The sequence below is a fragment of the Anopheles maculipalpis genome, chromosome 2RL (genome assembly GCF_943734695.1).
Source record: "Anopheles maculipalpis chromosome 2RL, idAnoMacuDA_375_x, whole genome shotgun sequence".
NCBI lineage: Eukaryota > Metazoa > Arthropoda > Insecta > Diptera > Culicidae > Anopheles > Anopheles maculipalpis.
The window spans coordinates 334,966-354,292 of NC_064871.1; the positions used below are offsets into that span (position 1 = coordinate 334,966).

The 19,327-nt window shown below is 44.8% G+C and overlaps 2 protein-coding genes across 2 annotated transcripts in view; both read left to right on the forward strand.

Annotated features, from left to right (window-relative positions):
• Positions 1-19,327, forward strand: part of LOC126556954 (myogenesis-regulating glycosidase) — a 259,937-nt gene that overhangs the window by 159,082 nt on the left and 81,528 nt on the right. The gene's annotated exons all lie outside the window — the stretch shown is intronic.
• On the forward strand, positions 15,145-19,233 carry LOC126556755 (uncharacterized). Its single transcript, XM_050212228.1, has one exon. The coding sequence runs from the start codon at positions 15,232-15,234 to the stop codon at positions 19,132-19,134; it is 3,903 nt and encodes a 1,300-aa protein (XP_050068185.1). The 5' UTR covers positions 15,145-15,231; the 3' UTR covers positions 19,135-19,233.

The window sequence follows — 19,327 nt, forward strand, 5'->3', positions numbered from 1 at the left end:
CACCTTTTTCTTGCAAAGTGATACGATATTTGGCCAAGGGTTTGTTTCTGCGACGCAGAAATATCACATCGATGTAAAGCCAGCCCGTTGCGTATTTGGAGAGCGTCAACTAATGCAGTTGAAATAATGATTTCTGAGGAACTTTCGATTTGTAGCATATTTGCGCTCTTCTGGAAGGTCGAAGGACGAGGCGGCAGCGATGCCGATCTGTAGAACCGGGTAAAGAATCCCGCCCAGACCGTTTCTCCATGCGCAGTACTGTTTACCCAGCTACCCAGCACAACCAAGTCAAACGATGCTGGAAATGGTAGATTTGGACCTCTTGGAAATTGTAGTGCCAAACAAGAAGAAGTATCGTTGCAAGCAGACATGTCCTGTCTTTCTTTTAAAGCTTTCGGTTCATTGCATAACTGACGTATATAATCAGCCACAGCACAGGACAAAAAATTGTGTCACAGGAAGCATCCGCTGCCGTGAGCGCTCTATGTTCGTTTACGATTGTGACATATATCGCACACAGGCTGTGCAAGTATTGGTGCACGGAAAAAGGACATGTTTGCGTCACATAATACTACATAAGAGCATAAAAGACTTCCACATTGTCCTCCTTTAAAAGAAGATACGCGAGAGGAAAAGAACACAAAGAGCAAGATATATATGTATAAAGCGAAAAGAGAAAAAATCTGAGCATGAGCAGGATGTGACTGCGCTCAGAGAATGCTGTGACATTTCGGAGAAGAATCAAAGCCGCAGCATCTGTAAATTTAAAAAAGTAGGCGTCACCACAATGACAACGAAAACAGCGCGACATTTGGGACCAAATTGTCCCTGCGTTTTCTTATTTATTTATCTCTCTTTCGCCCAACCTTCGGCAAGGACACCACCGCTTGTTGTATATGTTGGTTAGTTACTGAAGCTCGGAATTGGGCCCGAGTGTTTGCAAGCCCTTTGCAACATGTTAATGGGAGGGGAAGGATCAGGATCTGGAGTGCCATTAAAATGACAGCTTTAATATACTGGACGGTGCAACAGTGGATCAAATGTGTGGCATATAATAACGAGTCAGATTTACAATTACTGCCATTACAAAAAAAAAGAACATTATGCCTGTTCATGCAAGTTAATTTATCATATCAAACTATATTACCAGCTTCATGCAATTGCAAAACTCACTCGACCAAGTTTGTCATAAAAATGTCACAAAGGCCATTCGATATATGCACAACCTCTTCCACGCAGAACGGATTCTTCTGCCGAATCGAGCAACTTGACCAATGTTGTATATATATACATATATATATATTTATATATTTACACGCCTGCCGCACAGGTGAATTTGTTTGTGTTGGTACGCCCGAAACGAGGATATGCGATCGGGGAGATATTTTCCCACACAATACCCTTACGCTGGCTTATGTTTTTGTTCTCAGAAATACCACTTACCGCTAGAACTCACTGGAAGGAATGAGAAAGAATGTCTCAGCGCCACCGTATGCATTCGAATGAGAGGGTCGATGCTAACTGGACATCTAGGATAAGATGTGGCATGGTTTTGGCTATGTTTACAGTACCCACACAGCAAAAGCCCAAAGTAGATGGTTGGATATTCTCCGCAAACGGTAATACTGGTGACATATCGTAAATGGGGACCTTCGAAGGAAAGAATGTATAAGAGAGTGACAATCCTCTCGTGCGCTCTCTCAAACTGGGCGAGGATGTATGTACTTGGTACGTTTTGTCGCACGCGTCGCTCGTCCTCGTACATGGACGCACGGTGACAAAGGACTTTTTCTTACTCCTCCAACTGACCGTACAAACACACACTCACTTACACACGCTCAGCACGCTGCGCTTATATACAATAATTACGCGACCTACCGCTTTGACGACACGAACCGATGTGACAATCACCCAGTAGGAAGAAGCCAAGCGTAACCGACCAATCAGAACGAGCCGCAGATCGGTGTCCGGCAAACAAGCGGCGGAAGTTGTCGTGACTGTACGCGCGTTCGCCTTCGTGTTTGATGCCGCCTTCCTTCGATCCACGTGCTTTATGGATTAAAAGGACACTTAATGCTAGGAATATATTTGCTTAAGAAATTCACACGAACCTGACGTTTTTGTCTTGTTTCAATACAGATGTTCGTTCTACACTCCTCAAGGCTGAGAAACGCGAGACTTACACCCTGTGATTATTTTTAGCCTCACTGTGTGGATATATATTTAGCATTGTTTTCATACACCCTCAACTTACACTTTCGAATGCACACGTTCACCAAACAGTGGTACAGTTACTGTCTTAACTACTGCTTGTACTACCACTACAAAGAAATGCTAGTTCCCTGCTCCTTGGCAGTTTTCTGGTCGTACGTATTTCAAGCATCGTTCCTACTTGGAATGTTTGCTCTTACTTTGCCTAGTGGCACAGTCTGAAGCTTCATTTGTGCATTTTCTACATACATCCAGGAGGCAGTTAAATTATGTATCTTCTTGAAAAATTCGTCAGGCTAGAAAAAGCTACAAACAATCCGTATTATTTTTACTTCGTTTTTTTCTTAATTGTAAGCCACGCGTGTTTTTGCGTGCGACAGTATCGTGCGACTGCACCAATACCACTATACCGCATGCAACGCGTTCTACCGAAAGAGGGGAAGTGATGCTGCATAATGCACATGGCAAAATTACAATCTTGTGATACTTGCTTGCTTCTCGCTTTCGCGCACGATTTTTTGTTACGTATTCGAACGCCAAACTTCCACCTGACTCGGCACACCAACACAACCGCACCGGCTAGCGGTTCGGGCGCATTCGGCTCCTGTTCGGGAAAGAAGCATTTGTGTTGTCAGCAAGGGGCCGGATGGTGGTGGGCAAGCCATGTAGACGGCTATACGAAAGAGAAGGTGATACGTTGAAACTAAAGCCGCTTCGCTTCGACGCACTAAAAACCGCCGTGTTGCGCTACACCGAAAACGGGTTTCTGGCTATGTTGGCTATGTTGGACGCACCTTACAATTCCGAACCGTACGCTGCCATTTATTCCAAGCCCATCAAGCGAGCGAGACCGTCGAATTCTGCCTCTCCTGGTTGCAGTATTTACTTGACTTTTCCCTTCCGACTAAACGGGAAGCTAACGCTCTGTCAGGTTCGGGTTTATCGGGCAAAAATACGATATTCGTTGTGGAAATAGCAAAACTTGTTTACACATTTTTGTGAAAAGTGAGTGTATTTGTGGATGTATGTGTGTGTGTAAATTTTGTGTATGTGTGTAAATGTGTGTATGTAGCAAAACAGTGCACAGCGCGCAAGCAGTATAAATTATTTTCGTGGGTAAAACAAATTTTTATTTCACGTTTGATTAACTGTGTTCTGTGTAAAAACAAAACTAATGTTCAAAATGCAATGATTTATTTTATGTCACAGTAGAGCATCTTGGCTATTCGTGAAATGAAATGGCGGTGGAAGTGAACCAAATAAAAGTTAATAAAGCGTGATGTGTTTTAAACGGTAGCACATTCTACCAGCAATTTGGAATGTAATTAGTGACACAGCTCCGTTTAATCGTGCAAAGGAAAGTGTTTCAATGCAAATGGTGCAATTTTAGTGTAAGGAAGAAAAGCAGTGGAAAGCGATGAAATCATTTCGATCTATCAAAAGATCCTATGAAGAATCTGTTGCCCTGCCCTGTAGTTGATCGTGTGTCAAGTCGCACAGCCTTGACGGGAACAACGTGAACCATAAGAAATTCCGGAAATTTTGTGCAATAATGAAGTGTTTGAATGCATTACTTGTATGATACTGCACAAGACAGTAACAGTAGTGTGCGTCTATTTTCCGAATGGAACCTAACCAGAACACAACAGCTCCGGAATTACATCATGGCTAACAGCAGTAGTGTGTTATAAAAAAAAAAACGAAAGAGAAAAGGAATGCTTAGACTGCTGATTAATTTCTCGTCGCATTGAGGTAAGTTTCCAAACTGGGCGAATGGTCAAAATCGTCGTACCCAAAGTTTTTGCACAAAAATACGTGACATGATTGGTGATAGGAGTACATAAAATCGTCGGTAGTACCAGATCGTGAAGGTTAGGGGGAAGTACATGAAGAGATTGTGTGTTCATTGCAAGTGTCAAGTTTTTGATTGACGTATCGCAAAGCAAATGCATTTTTTTTTAATTCACTGCGGCTCATCGCAGCGCATCCTGAGTGTAGATCATGTCGGCAACTGTGCTACTGATAGTGTGTGTCATCGAGTTCGACTGGATCACCGACTTCGGGGGCATCGTAGGAGGGTGCCTGAGGTCGGCATACAAAGTGACAGACGAAAGCAAAACATAGTTCCATCGGTCGGTGTCACAAGGTCCCAAATGCTTCAGCTTGCTAGAAGATACTGGGAGTAAAAAAATCTCTCTCCCTTGTACTGACCAAAGGTCCAGTAGCCCATGGTGTTGGATCCAGCTGTTCCGTACGTATTAGATCGGCTTTTTTGCAATATTAAAATGTCCTGCAAGCTGCGAAAAGAAAAAAAAAGTTCATTTCTATTGCCTCAACGACAATCCGTGGCATGCGAAAAAGATCACATACGGCAGATGATGATGATGCTGCTGCTGCTGCTGCTGCTGCTGGAAATGGCAACATCAACATGAGATTGTTCTTGCAATCTGTGCAGTTCATATGCACGGCAACTCGAATCAATTCCGTTTGACGATAAGCGCCGGACGCTCGGACACTAAAACGCCGACCGAGAGCCTTATCGTAGCGCCTAGGCTAGGCCGCGTGCTAGTTGTACAGCAAAACAACAACAACATTGACTGCGACACTGACATGCTGTCAAATGGCCAAGCTGTGCCGCCCGGGTCGGAGGCAGTGACCGCGTCTTCATAATCGACGTCGACGGCTTCGTCTTTGCCGTGTGATCAGTGTATAAAACCTAGAGCGATCGGGTCTTATCGCCAGCAAAGTGTCAAAAGTGGTCAACCGTACAAGCACTAGTAGACAACGCCACCACCATCCGCCACTTTGCTGGTATCACTGATGGTAGCAAAACAACAAGTTGTCACAATGAGATTGCCTCGTTGCAGCGAAAGAGATGGTTGACGATAATAAAAAACCAAAAAGAAACACAAAACGAAAAGTGAAAAAATAAAACGCTTTTCACGCCACTTAATGTTTAGCGATCCATTAACCAGCTGTGCGATTGATTTGCGTCACGCGGAAACTCGTCAAGACCGTTGCCAGAGTGTTGGAGAACACGACCTTGCCACATGAGCTTCGGTATAATAGTTTAATATTTGGCTTACCACGAGCAACTCGAACGTATGATTGGTTTAACTGCGGTCTAATATTTTTGAATTTTTTAATAGTTTTTTTTTACAATCGAAAAATTACATGCGTACAATTTACGCACTCCAACATTTCATATTCATCGTATAAAAAATGAGACAAACTACGATTGGTTTCACAAAGTTCAAGCCAAAAGACAGGGGAATTTTCAATATGTTGTTCTACATCTTTGCTTACGACGTCCAAACCAGCAAAACCGGGGTGCATTCGCGTTTAATGTACCAAGACAGATAGAAATGTTGGACAGACGGGAGGTGACAGAAATAACTCTTCTCCTTTCTGAACTGATGGAGGAAATTCAATTTCCGCGAACGAAGACTCTGAACGTAGCGAGCTAGTGTTTTCCAGATGACGCAATGTTATTTTCATTTGTCACCAAAATGTGGTTTCGTCTGCTCTCTCCGGGTATGTTTACATGTTTGGGCGGTTTTTTCCGTCCGCCTCACTCGGCGACCGGAAAACTGTACCGAGAAAAGAGCTGCTCCAGAGATCACACCGTGACACACGGCCGCAAGGTGCTATAGTGTCAACCCACAGCGGGAAGCAATGTGCCCAGCAACCGGCAAAGGCGAGACCCGGATCCCCCCGTCCGGAGTCTTTGCTTGATTTGTTATTGTTATTGCACATTGATTTGTTATGGTTAGCGTCAAACGGAACGAATCGGCTACGGTTCAATCAGATTTAGAATTGACGAAGAAGCATCAGCAAGTGAAGCGAAGGAAACGGAAAAAGGGAAAGACTGATCGGAGGTGGTGGTAAAAGAAGGGAAAAGCGTGGAAAGAAATGAGGCACGAATGTCGTTCGTGTAAATCATGAACTGTCAACCCGTGTTTAAACAATCGGTTCGGTTGGGGCTGTATTGAAAGCGTTCTTGATGTTGGAAACACAACCTACAGCATGCGCGAGTGTATGCTTTGAGTGCCAGGGTACACGACAATCGGGTAAACGCGTTTGAAGCGAGATAATCGGATTACTTACCGGCATATTCGCACTATCGGTGGAGATCTGTTGACGAGCAAGTGGTAGAGCGAGTCTATAAAGCGATGAAGAATCATTTCATTGGATATCGTTTTTACCAAATTTTTCGTGGAGAAGAACACTCACCCATTAGGTGTTAACATTAGAACCAAACTGGATCTATAATTAAACACAGAAAGACAAATGTTTAGTACTAAATACCGAAATTACTGGCAAAGGAAAGCATGACAAACATCCATGACAGTGAGAGTGCCAGTGTAGTAATGCTTAAATGAGGCGACCTTGGCGAAAGCTTGGCGTTTTAACAGTTCCGACTATTAAAAGGAAAAGGGAACGAGTGAAGGCAAAAGTTGCTCGATGGAACACGTTTAAAGATGGATTGGCGTGTAATTAAGGCACACGAAAACTGACTGCCAGAGTGTGTACCTGGCCATGTGAATGTGTTTGCGTGAAATACATACTTTTCGACCAGGAAGTGGACCAGCAAGCTATCCAGCAGGCTTGGTGATGTACATATATGATCTAAGCGTTGTTTAAGATGCCTTTGATCAGCAATCTTAGGATGTGGCAACAGCAAAAAAGTGCACATTACAAAAAGTTCAAACAAAACGAATCTTAATTTCAATGCCAAATATGGTCTGACGTTTGTGTGAATATGTCACCGTTTTGTGACAGAACCATTACAGCACACCTGAACCACCGACAGTGGTGGTGATGACGATCGTACGGATTATTAATATTTTATTGAACAACTTCGCCGTCCTATCCGTTCTTTTTTGGATGATTGGCGCGATTTTCGATGACGCGGCGCAAAGTTGTTGCTGCTTCCTCTTTCGTTTTCGAGTTCCAATCACATTTTTTTTTTTGGTTATTCTTGTCTCCTATCGCCGTATCGAACGCGTGAAGACAATCTTGACGGCTTCTAATTGTACACACATACGCACTCACACATACATCATACCCTTTCAGGGAAGGTTCGTTCTTGTCTTGCGAGATGGTCTTTTTTATGGATCGACATCCAAATCACATCCGTCGCAACCGCGACGCAGGACACCGATCTTTGTGTGTCTGTCGATCATCCTCCATCCAGCCTGCAACCCACCGTTTCATCTTCCCTGCCTCCGGGCGACCGTAACACTCGCCTCGCACCCTCTTCGCATGCCCCACCTTTCGTCGTCTTTCAATTAGACCGTTCCTTGCAGCTGGGTGATGTGCCTGCCTTACTTTAAGCCATTTACGACACTTTCGGGCTTTTCGGTGGCCGCTGACCGCAAAATGAACGATTCATCATCATCATCATCATCGTCGTGATCGTTGCCATCGTTCGAGAAGAGTTATCTTTTAGCCAGTTGGAGTTGTCTTTAGCACGATTGTGTTCTTGTGCTATGTCAACCGTAGCATTGCGGTCGACTCCTAACAGCGGGAAGGTTGAAATAAAACTTATTATTGGTCACCAATCGTAAAACTTCCCCACCCTCTCCCAGCCTCCTGCCGTTAGTGCCTGGGCGATCCTCCCGCTCTCTCCCCTCATGCATGAAGGATCTCTCTTGCACTGTACAGTTCGAGCTGATGTGAGTGGCAGGAATTTTTAATTTACAGTTGACCATCCGTCCGCCGGGAGTCGGGAGTTTTATGTTTTTATAGCTCGGTCACCATGCTTCATTTGCTCTGCCTCATCTGCAAGTTTCGTGCAAGGCGAGCGCGACGGCCACTGTTTTAGCTCCCCCGAAGCAGGACATTGTAGCAATCTTCCTAGTCTCTCACATTTTCTCGCAATCTTCCGAACATTTCATGACAGTTAGACAGTTTTTTTGTTGTTGTTAAAATCGGCCCTCTATTTAGAATTCTTTTGGGGTGGAACGTGGTGAAACAGAACCGCACAGTGATTATCGCTTTATGAGCCACCATCGCAACACAGCGACTTAGTCGACTTTTGTGGTCTTGTTCGAAATATCATTTTTCCTGCAATATCATACATTCTAGCAAGGCGTCCGTCCTGCGGAAGAGAATCATAAAAATCTGTCGCCTTCCGTCTTAAACGAGCCAGTAGACGGGTATCCCAATAATTTATAACTAGCAGGCTGCAAGCGCCAATGCATGGTGGCGGCAATCTTTCCAATATTCGCGTTGCAAAACTGTTCCCAGAACGCATCACGTGAGATTGAATTTTGCAGAACTCAGCCAACACCGAAGCAGATTCGAAAGGAAATATTTCCTTCCATCGGTTAAATGGACGAGATTGAGGGGTTCGGAAGATCGTAAATTTTAATTTGTCATTCTAAACGAATGAAGGCTTCGACCGAAAAAGGTGAAGCAAAACAAGAAGGCATCAAAGAGGGAATCCAAAAAACAGAACGATCCTATGCGGTACGCCGCCTACCAGCACGTCTTCACGATCCGATGGATAGATTAATCACGAATTCTTGAGTGTCTGGTACCTAGTACCTAGCGCAGGCGTCTTCTTTCAAAGACAAAGCAGGCGCTTGATTAGTTGTCCAAGCTTGACGATTAGATAATTTATCAAATAATTAGGACGGAACAGTGTTGTCAAGGATCAAGATATCTTTTCATGCTGATAAAATACCCGACACTGCTACAAAATGTTCATTCAAAATTAAAATCTTCTCATGTTAAGCTAAATCTCGGCGATCCTGGCCCTGGAGATAGAAACACCCATCGTCTATTTTGACAGTTATGTTTCTGCCCTGTTCATCTTCTGTATCTGCGAACACTTATGAAGCGTATGATTTGTCGGCCGGCTACCTAAAATCGAATTCAAGGTTACAGCAAGGTTCTCCCAGTGATTGAACCATCTACCAAGTCAAACCGTTAAACAATCTTCCTTTGTGCCCCGAACGGGCATGCCGGCCGTACGGGCTTCCTGATTAGAACATTAATCATCTTGTGTTTGGTACGACGAGTTCACTATTACACAGCTGCAGCACACCAATGAGCACTGCTGATTAACTCAACTGTCCACGATTTAAAATGTAGAATTTGACGTACTTGACGTCGATAATACATCTTCGTGGTACCAAGTAACAGTGAAATGAAAGATTATCCAAAAGAGGAATTGATAAAAAAGTACACTCATTTACCTTTTGTTTAGGGCATCGGCACAGTGTAATTTATTGAATTAGGCCTCATTAATCTCATATTAATCAAATACTTCATGAACTGCAGTAGTGGATTGTACATCTATTATCAGCATAAGTATGCTATGATGGGTTTACAGTTATGACAGGTATCTTTAATTCATGAAGCTTAGTTAACTGAATAATTATTTTGTAAAATCATACGATAAAATACATATATTATTGAGAGTTTATCTAACGAATTCGATAAATGACGAGTAAAGCTGCAAGCTGCTTTGCGAATAAGATAGAAGAAAACGAACCAAAAATACGTCGTAAAACGTGACGGAAATTGATCGATATTTTTAACAGCTTTGTGTCGACTGGACGACAGCAATTTGTCGTCGATGAGAAAAACGCCGAGAAATAAAAGTAAAGAAAAAGGGAAAAGAAAACAAAACACCACACCGATAGGTGGGAAGGTGCAGTGATAAAGTAGACACGATCATCGAAAATCCGCAAGAATACTGTGATGCAATTACTTTCAACAAGATCACCAGGCCCGGCCATAAATTGCACACGCTTTGTTTGAGTAATGATTTTCTGTTGTTGCTTTACTTTTTGCATAAACCACCAAACCTGCAGGAGGAGTGCTGTTGGATTACATTTTTTTAATTATTTTGAATTCCTTAAGTTCCAGGGATCTTTCCATTATTCGACATTCGATTTCGGGACTCGTCAATCGTCAAATTAAGTGCACATTTATGACAGTTTTGGTGGCATATCCAAACCCAACTTGCAAGCAAGAAACGCTATACCTTTTAAAAACGCTGCGATTGCACAGGAAAGCCTGAAAACGACCCTTTGGCCTAACCACCAATCTCTTGTGGATTCGAATGTGGTCGGTATCCTTGAAAATGTAGCCGGTGATCGACTGGTGGACCAATCTTGTGATCATACCGTCGTAGACATTACCGGGTCGCGCGTTTTTGTGTCTGGCACTCAAAAAAGCAAACGTCTGTACTTTGTCTCCACTTCTAAAGCCAACCCCTCTCCATTTCGAACAGATTTCACTAATGACAAATGATTGATTTGTCCCTCATTTTCGTCGTAAAGAATCGGACGCGTTTTTTTTTTGAAGCACGCGGGTAAATTAATTGAAGCATGCATACCATACGCACGAAACACGCGCTGTCATCAGATCCATCTGATCACATCAGTTTTATTTCGCTTCCTTCTGATGCTTACAAAGTCATCTAAGAATTCCCAAAACGTTCTGCCACGTTTTCGGTTGCGTCGTTTTAAAATCGACATTATTTCATGACTGTAGTAGATATCATTCAAAAATTCAAGAAGAGTTGATTCTTGCCGGTATAGTTTCGACAGTTGTCAAGGTTAATAGGGATCAATCCATAAAACACAAAAACCAAGTAGTGAAGACAAACTACAAGCTCTTAAGCTTGCCCATTACAACCGGAAGGAAGCATCATTTTCCCTGTTCTTCGATAAATCGATGTAATTGCGCTTAATTTGGTTGGGGGTCGTTAGTCTTGCCGAAGGTGTTTCAAGAGCCAAGAGCTAAGCAAGAAGATAAATCGATATCTTGGAAGTGGTGGTTGTCTGGCATTTTTGTGAGCGAGTGTGTGTGTTTGTGTGGTATCGAAAAACTTAGTCATAATTATTTAAAAAAGAACGAAAACGAAAACGTAAACTCTTCCCTTTTCTCATAGACATCTGCTCGACGGGCTAGGGAGTTTGTGCTATGCTGCCGCACTGATTTATGACAAGAGATGACACTTAATTAGAGGGTACCGCGATAACGTCACCTAGGGATAACTGAGGCAGGCGCACAGCAATCGAAGACTTGCGTGTAGAAAAGGGAAGCCTTTTTTCCTTTGACAAAAACCAGCTGCACTGAACGAGTGTACCGGGTCGGAATGGTTTTAAGAAGTCGCGCCCGAAATAAAATATTTCACCGACCGCCACCACTATTTGCTGCTGAATTGTTCACCCAAATCCATTTCGATCAAATCAAAGGTATATCAATAAATAAAAGTGGTTTGAAAATAAAAAGCGAGACTCGAAAAGAAACCCCTTAAAAAACTCTTGAAAACTTCGTTAGGTTTATTTTGACACAATATCAAAAAACAAATAAAATAACATAACAAAAAGTCTGGCGAAGGAATTAAAAATGTCGTTCCATAGTGGTGGTAATTATTTTCGATGCTCAATACGACAACAGCTCGACCCATTTCAATATTAACAGCAACAACACAAAGAAACCTCTAACAATTGTGCCTCATTTTTGTCAAAAATTAAACAAACCACCCCCGCCCCGTATGTCGTCAAAATGGCAGCCTAATTTCAAACTTATTCAAGCCAAAGATTCCTTTTTCCCCATAAATATGGTTAGTGTTTAGTTTCATTTCCACATAAATAGCACAACCATGACAGTGTCTCAAGTGGATTGACTGAAGACTGAAGCTATAATGTCGCCGACGGGCAGCCGTCAACCGTCAAATGGAACAAATGGCTAATGTCTTGGACGGATGTCACTAGCTTAGAAAAAGAAAATTTCAACAACGAGCAATGCGTTTTTTTTTTGTTCTTGCTTTCCTTCCTTTTGCGAGCTGCAATCGAAATTTTAACGCAAACACCTTAAAAATGTGTCATAATTGTTATGTTAATTTCCGTCGCTTGGAGCTGACCTTCAACCGGAGCCGACTCATGATGACTCGTTTCGTTCAGAGTCAATTTCCTGATTTACGATCATCACAATCGTTTTGATCCGTCCGCAGCATTCCGTATGCGGCGAACTGATTCGGATTTTATAGCCCCACCGCGCATGAATACATTAAAAATAAATTTCTTTCGTACGTTTCACACATCTAACACTTGCAAAGCCGGCATCGGGTTTCAATTCCAATCGTTTATAAAACAGAAAGGGGGGGGGGGAACACAGGTGTGAGAACATACCGGAGCGAGCAATGCAAAAGTTTTCCGCATTTTATTAATTTACAAGCGTGCGAAAATGAACGTCACTGTTCAGTGTCGTCGACGTCGATCGATCGATCATAGGCGTCGTGGTAGTAATGATCGTGCACGCTTTGGGCTTGAGACTGACTTGTGTGCGGACGTGTTAGTGTGGTAGCCTGCAATGCTCCCACAACCACACCGAACAAATCATTAAAACAGGTTTAACGCGAATCTTGCCTTTAATGTTCGAAACAATCATATTAAATCATGGAGCAAGAACATTGCAGCGGAGCAGTGGATACAGTTGGTGGGAGGCATTTGAACCGTTTTTTTTTTTTAAGAGGATGGCACGCTCAGCCGATCGCATTTCCAGTATGGCTCCAGTATGACCAGGGTAATACTCCCTTCCGGCAATCGTGGCGGTTTTGCGATGAGCTCACATATGCTGCATTCCCCTGCAGAAAAATCAAAGACCTAACTACAATCAACAAAGTTGTCAGGATGAACGGGTATGATCGTCAGTGGACGTGTACGCTCGCAAGACACACATTTTTATTAATAACTGCAACGCGAGATCGACTCAACGGGTGCCATGCTTTATTTCACTGCGCTCGATGCACTGGTGAAGTGCATTTATTATGGCTGTCGTTTCCTGCAGCTCCATTCCGGTTGATGGCCTCTCGACGCGAAGAAACAACGGATCAATTGGCAAAATAATATGATTTTGCGCTTTAAATGACATTACGTCCGATACCGTGCCATTTGCTTAGGCTTGTCAAATCTAGGCAAACAAATATGCAACCAAGAAAGCCCGGCATGAAGAACGGGAAGCAGCCATAACAACAACAACAATAATGCTGGTGGTGGTGGTGAAGGTTAATCTTAAAATAATTGAAAGGCACACAACTACACCGACTTTGGCGAGATGCCGTCCACTGCCGTCTGGACGCTTGGACGACCGCCCGTCGACGCATGCGTTGATGTACGATCACACACTCGCAACAAAAAAAGGAAAGAACTGCAACGCGTTGCATTACGTTGCAATAACCCTGTTTCGTTTGACCATTGGTCCATCATCGTGAATTTCCATTAAACAGGAACTGTCACTGTCGTTGCTCTTTTACCGAGCAGGCAGCATCAATACGTCAATACTAATGATGGTAGTACTCCGTTTGCACATGTCGTCGTCGTAATCGACAAGAGACATTTCGCCCTCTGTCCTTAAAACATCTCGTAACTTCCATCAACCATGGACGTACCGTGCCGAGTCGCGATTATCATCATTACCCTTTATCTCATTTTTTGTTTTTGCCTTCAACTAAACCTGTTCGATCAAAGCTCTCGTTCATTATCTGCTAGCAACAGAGATTCAAAGTCTGGATTGTATCAGCTTTAAGATTTACAATGAACTGTGTTTTTTAATAATCCGAGATTTAGTTAAAAATCCAAAAAGAACGTTGAAAAGTAACACAATAAAGTGATTAAATTACTCTACGGTGAAATAGGAACCTGTTTAGCTACGCGCTAGGTGCAACCCTATGCCCTTGCCGACGGCATTTAGCAATTAATCGGCGAGTTTCTCCCATGATACGAAACCAACACACTTCTCCTTAGTCTCCTGTCTCTTTTTTCGTTTAGCATCTTACATTAAGCTAAGTGATTCTACTGTTTTCACATCACATTTTATCACATATTTTAGTGGTTGTTCATCGAGCATCTCGCTTCATCTTTGTTTCACATGGTGAAGACATTAGCCGGATGACAATCATAAAACTCGAGCACAGAGTGACAGCTAAATCACATTAGCAGCTACCATTCTTACAGGAAGTTGAATTGAAATTCATCCACTTTTCTTATGTAGTTCAGTAGAGTGGCAGAGGAAATAAGTTTGTGTAACTTATTTATTTATGTGCATTTAAATGCATGCAATGAACTGCACCTATACCATCGGCACAAAAAACCAACTGGAATTCTTTTTGACAATCGGTGTTTGAGTTCATCATTACACATCAATTCCTTCAAGTGTCTTATAGCAAAGGTAGAAAAGGGGATCACATCTACCACCCATCATGCGTTTAACGTTTTTCATTTATGGTTCATTTTCCTGTCGCCTCGCCACGCCGTTTTTTATTCCATTTCGTCCAACACCATCACCACCAGATATTGATGATGATCGCTACGCTATTCGAACGGCAAAATTTATAAACGGACGAAACAATAAACAAACCATCAACCTCCTGCAACTGACATTTGACAAGCCTCGGGGTACCAATGTTTAGAAGCGTCGTAATGGCTCTGCCACCATGACCACACCCGGCACCCGATTCGAAATCCCTCCGTGTTCCAAAAGGACTGAGAAAATCAAACATTTGATTAGTGAAAACAATTAATCCGACTCTGCGATGCCAAAGAATGTTAAAGGGGGTGCCGTGCCCTGCCATCAATTCTGTCCTAAAACGCAACAAGATGAGAAAGCTGCAACTCATCCTTACCCCATGGATCGATTGTTTAGCTGCACAAGTTAAACGATGTAGAGGCGAGGGATATACCTATTTTTTAATGTGAGAGATGCTAGACGATTTTAGCTCAACCGTGTCTAACAACCATGTTTGTTTTTTGTTTTTGCCTTTCTCCATTACAGATCAGCAAAACTCCAAAGGACAGCAAGGACGGGCACATTTTCTCCACAAAATGAAACAATATTATCGAACGTTGCACTACATATAGCGAGGGAGCGTCGTTTTGTAGGGTGTAATTTAGAAGATTTTCCCTATCAACCGCAACAAGAAAGATACATCAGTAAGCGTACACACACGACACCAATCGGACTCCGAACCAACCAAACGTACCGTAAGCCACCCAAATGGTTATGTCGCCCAGCAGACGACTGTCGACGCCAGGTATTGCTGCACATCCGATGAATATGCATTTGAGCTCCCTGCAACTGAACTCCCAGCTGCAACTGAATGCTCAAATGCACCAGAAGCTTACGGCCGGACTGACACCAAACCACATGAGCGGATTTTTCAAGAGCCCATCCACTTCGCCCAGCAGTATTAATGCGAATATGAGCAACAGTGGCGCCGGCGCCTTGACCAACTCCAGTCACTCGTCATCAAACTCCACATCCAACGGTAACGTCGATCGTAGCACACGTGACAACACCACTCCCACTGGTAGCAGTAGCAGCAGCAACAACAACAGTAGCAGCATGCCTTCCATTACGGAAATGTCCACACATCCGCTGAATAGGCTGCAATCGATGCAACCGTTCGATTTCCGCAAACTGTCTGCCGCCGCTGCCAGCCTCAGTGGATTTGCTTCGGCCGGTTTACCGCCACCGAGACTCAGTCCTGAAGCTGCCGTTGCTCAGCATCACTTCAACCAGCAGCAAGCAGCCGCCGCAGCTGCGTACGCTGTCAACACGGCCAAACGACGCAACTCACAGACATCCCTGGACGCACAAAGCGTAGTGTCTCGTGAACATGCTGCTGCTGCAGCGAATTTCATGAGCTTGTCCATGAGTGGCCATGGACTGCCGTTTCCTCTCCCACCACCACCCCCCTCGTCTTCGGTGGCCATGTCACTGGCTAACTCACTAAACCACTCAGCCGCAGCAATGGCGGCCGCAGTTTCTGGTAACCCACTGGCGGCCAGTTTTGTCGCTCAATCATTTCCGAACCTGTTAGCTGCATCAGCAGCTCGAGAACCGACGCGAAGCAAGTCACCTCACTCGCATCACAAACTGTCCCACAAAGGAGTATCGCAAGATGGACACAGGAATTCGATGGAGAAAGGTTCGCCGAACGACTCATCCGGCGGACGAGACCAACGAGATCAGGATGAGGAGCGCAACTCGTCCGGAGCTCATCAAGAGCATCGTGATCGTGATCGCGAGAACGTGTTGAACTTGAGCCGTGATCTAGCCGCTGCCGCCGCAGCTGCCAATCGCCGACTACAACAGCCAGCGATGCAGCCAGGTGCAGCTATGTCCCGCATGCAGCATCTTCCACCGTCCTCAGGAGGTCACCTAAAGAAACCACCATCATCCCCGAGCAATAAACGGCAATGGGGCGCAATCCCACCCAACCTTGGCACGCAGTACGTGAACCCGGCTACGGGCAAGAAGCGCGTTCAATGCAACGTGTGTTTCAAGACCTTCTGTGATAAAGGTGCTCTTAAGATTCATTTCTCGGCCGTACATCTGCGCGAGATGCACAAATGTACCGTAGAGGGTTGCAGCATGATGTTCAGTTCGCGCCGATCCCGAAACCGGCATAGTGCGAATCCTAACCCGAAGTTACACTCACCGCATCTACGGCGCAAAATATCACCACACGATGGTCGCAGTGCGCAACCACATCCAATTCTCCTGTCTACGGCTGGTATGCCGCTTCCGAACGGGCTGAGCCCGTTACATCCGTTTGGACCAGGCTTCCCGCTTATTCCTCCCGGAGATCACCTGCGAGGCCATCCTTCGCTATCAGCTCTAGAGTTTAAGGCAAATATGGAGGCCAACATGCATCGACGACTTGCGGCAGAACATCATCATGCACAAGCCGTAGCCGAGAAGCATCATCGTGAAAGTGCACGTGTTTCGTTGAGTCCAGAAAACTATCGTTATCGTAGCAGCCCACACAGTGACACACCGGATAGATATATGGGCTCTTCGTCGGGTGCATCTTCCGGAGTGCCACATCTGAATAGCTCGGGCAGTCGTTTAGATGACGAAGATGGTGATGACGACGACGATGACGATGACGATCGTAATGGAATCGTGATCGATGGTAACGACGTGGATGAAGATGTTGAAGGTCATCAGTTCGACATGTCGCTCAGCTCGGAATCGGAAGATGTGAAGTCGTTCGGTAGACACGAAGACGATGAAGACGGATTCTCCGAACGGGGTGAGGAGGAACCGCAAGATTTTAGCCTGTCAAAGCGCCACAATCGTCCATCGACGGATGGAGAAGAGATAGCAAGCAATAACGGCGATAGTAATGGAGAAGTTACGCGCGACGATGTCAATGCATTCCTTTCCAACAACAAACGAAAGCGCAAAAGCCTCAATCCCACCAAATGTGCTGTGGTCCCAATATCTCGGTTGTCCAACAACGAAGATGCGGATGAGAAGGATACGCCACGCGCCGACGAAGAAACCCGTGAAACATCAATTCCATTGATGAAGAAAATCAAGATTGAATCGGTGGAAGATTCGCAACCGCACATTCTGGATGGGAAAGTATCATCACGTTCTGTATCCCCGTTCAAGGAAGCAGCTCCGGTGGGTTCTCCTTCAACGGAGAACGGAAATTGCAACAGTGCAAGGGACAACGGTTCGGAGATGACAAAAACGGAAAATCGAAAAATGGTAGAATCTCAAGATACGGCTATTCGTGTTAAAACGGAACCCCCAGAAGAATCGCTTCACGATCTATCAGCACCAGAAGCGACCGATCTGTCGCTAGATCTTACCAAAAAACAGTCAGCACGATCCAGTCCGGATGTAAACGCGAATGAAAAATTCCAGAGCAAGTACTCCATCGATGTTCGCCCTTCGTCCGAGCTGCTTGAAAACCCTCTCGCACTCATACGTCCCAAGCAGGAGACTTCTGATTCGGACCGGAATCGCCCAGGTTCGGCGGATAGTAAAAAAAGCTCGAGTGACAACTTTGATTCGGCAAACACGCTTCGGCGACTGGAGAATCTTTCACACGGACCGCTGAATGACATGATGATGCAGCGTGCAGCAGGATTTCTTGGTGGTCCTCAATTCCCGCCACTGAGCTATCTGATGAATGCGGCTCCTCCAAGTCCGGCGAGATCGGGGTCTCCTTCGCCCACGGTTTGTCAGGATCAGGACCTGGAAGAGTCGGATGACAACGTAGACTACTGTGAGGAAGGTAACTGCTTCAGCGATCCGGACGTTCCACTTGATAAGGATAATCCGAAAAAATGTTCAGCCTGCGGCAAACTGTTCCAGAACCATTTCGCCGTCAAGACTCACTACCAAAATGTGCATCTGAAGCTGCTGCACAAGTGTAACATCGACGGATGTAATGCGGCGTTTCCCTCGAAGCGTAGCCGCGATCGTCACGCTTCAAATTTGAACCTCCACCGAAAGCTTCTTTCAACTACGGCCGACAGCAACGACACCGTACTTCCAATGGAGAAGCACCAACAGCATCAACAACAATTCTCCACCGGTGGAGGTGGTGGTGCTTTTCCAGGGTCTGCCCTTCCCGCCGAATTCTTGGCCCGTCTGTATGCCGATTCGCAAAAGTTTCCGATGAACTTGGAGGCAGCATTCAAGAACCATGCGCTTGCCCCGGGCAGTTCCGCCTACTCGGATCACTTCATGAACGGAGCAGCTTCCCAGCGTGGCTTCTCAGCTGCAGCAGGTAATCCGTTTCTTTTCCCACCACTTGGAGGATTGGCAGGATTTCCCAGCCTGTCCCAGTTCTCACATCTTCTTCCGCATCCGTTAAATGGTATCGCGTCGCAGCTGTCCGGTGGAGGAGCAGCCGTAGCTGGCGGCAATGTTGGTAGTGGTGGTGGTGGACTCGTGTCAGCTTCCCGATCCGATTCACCAATATCTGCATGTTCGCCGCCAGCCTCTACCAACATTCCGTCACCTCTGTCGCAGCACGAAAGGACGACCCCGACTTCCGGTAATGGAGGATCGTTTCACAATGCTGCTTCCATGGCGGAGCAACAATCATCTAGTGTAACTGCCGATGGTCGACGTACACCGGACTCGCTATAGTGATCGATGGGCCGAGACAAACACAGTTGCCTTCTTTAAAACCGAACTATAGGTCTGTTGATGTCACATCATTCACAATGATCTCGTTTTTTTTTATTTTTGTTTTAATGAAACTACTTTTACACTACCAAACTCTTGTAACATTGATATGCTGCACTAGCATGTTTGCGTTAGTTGCGTTACAGAGCAGTCT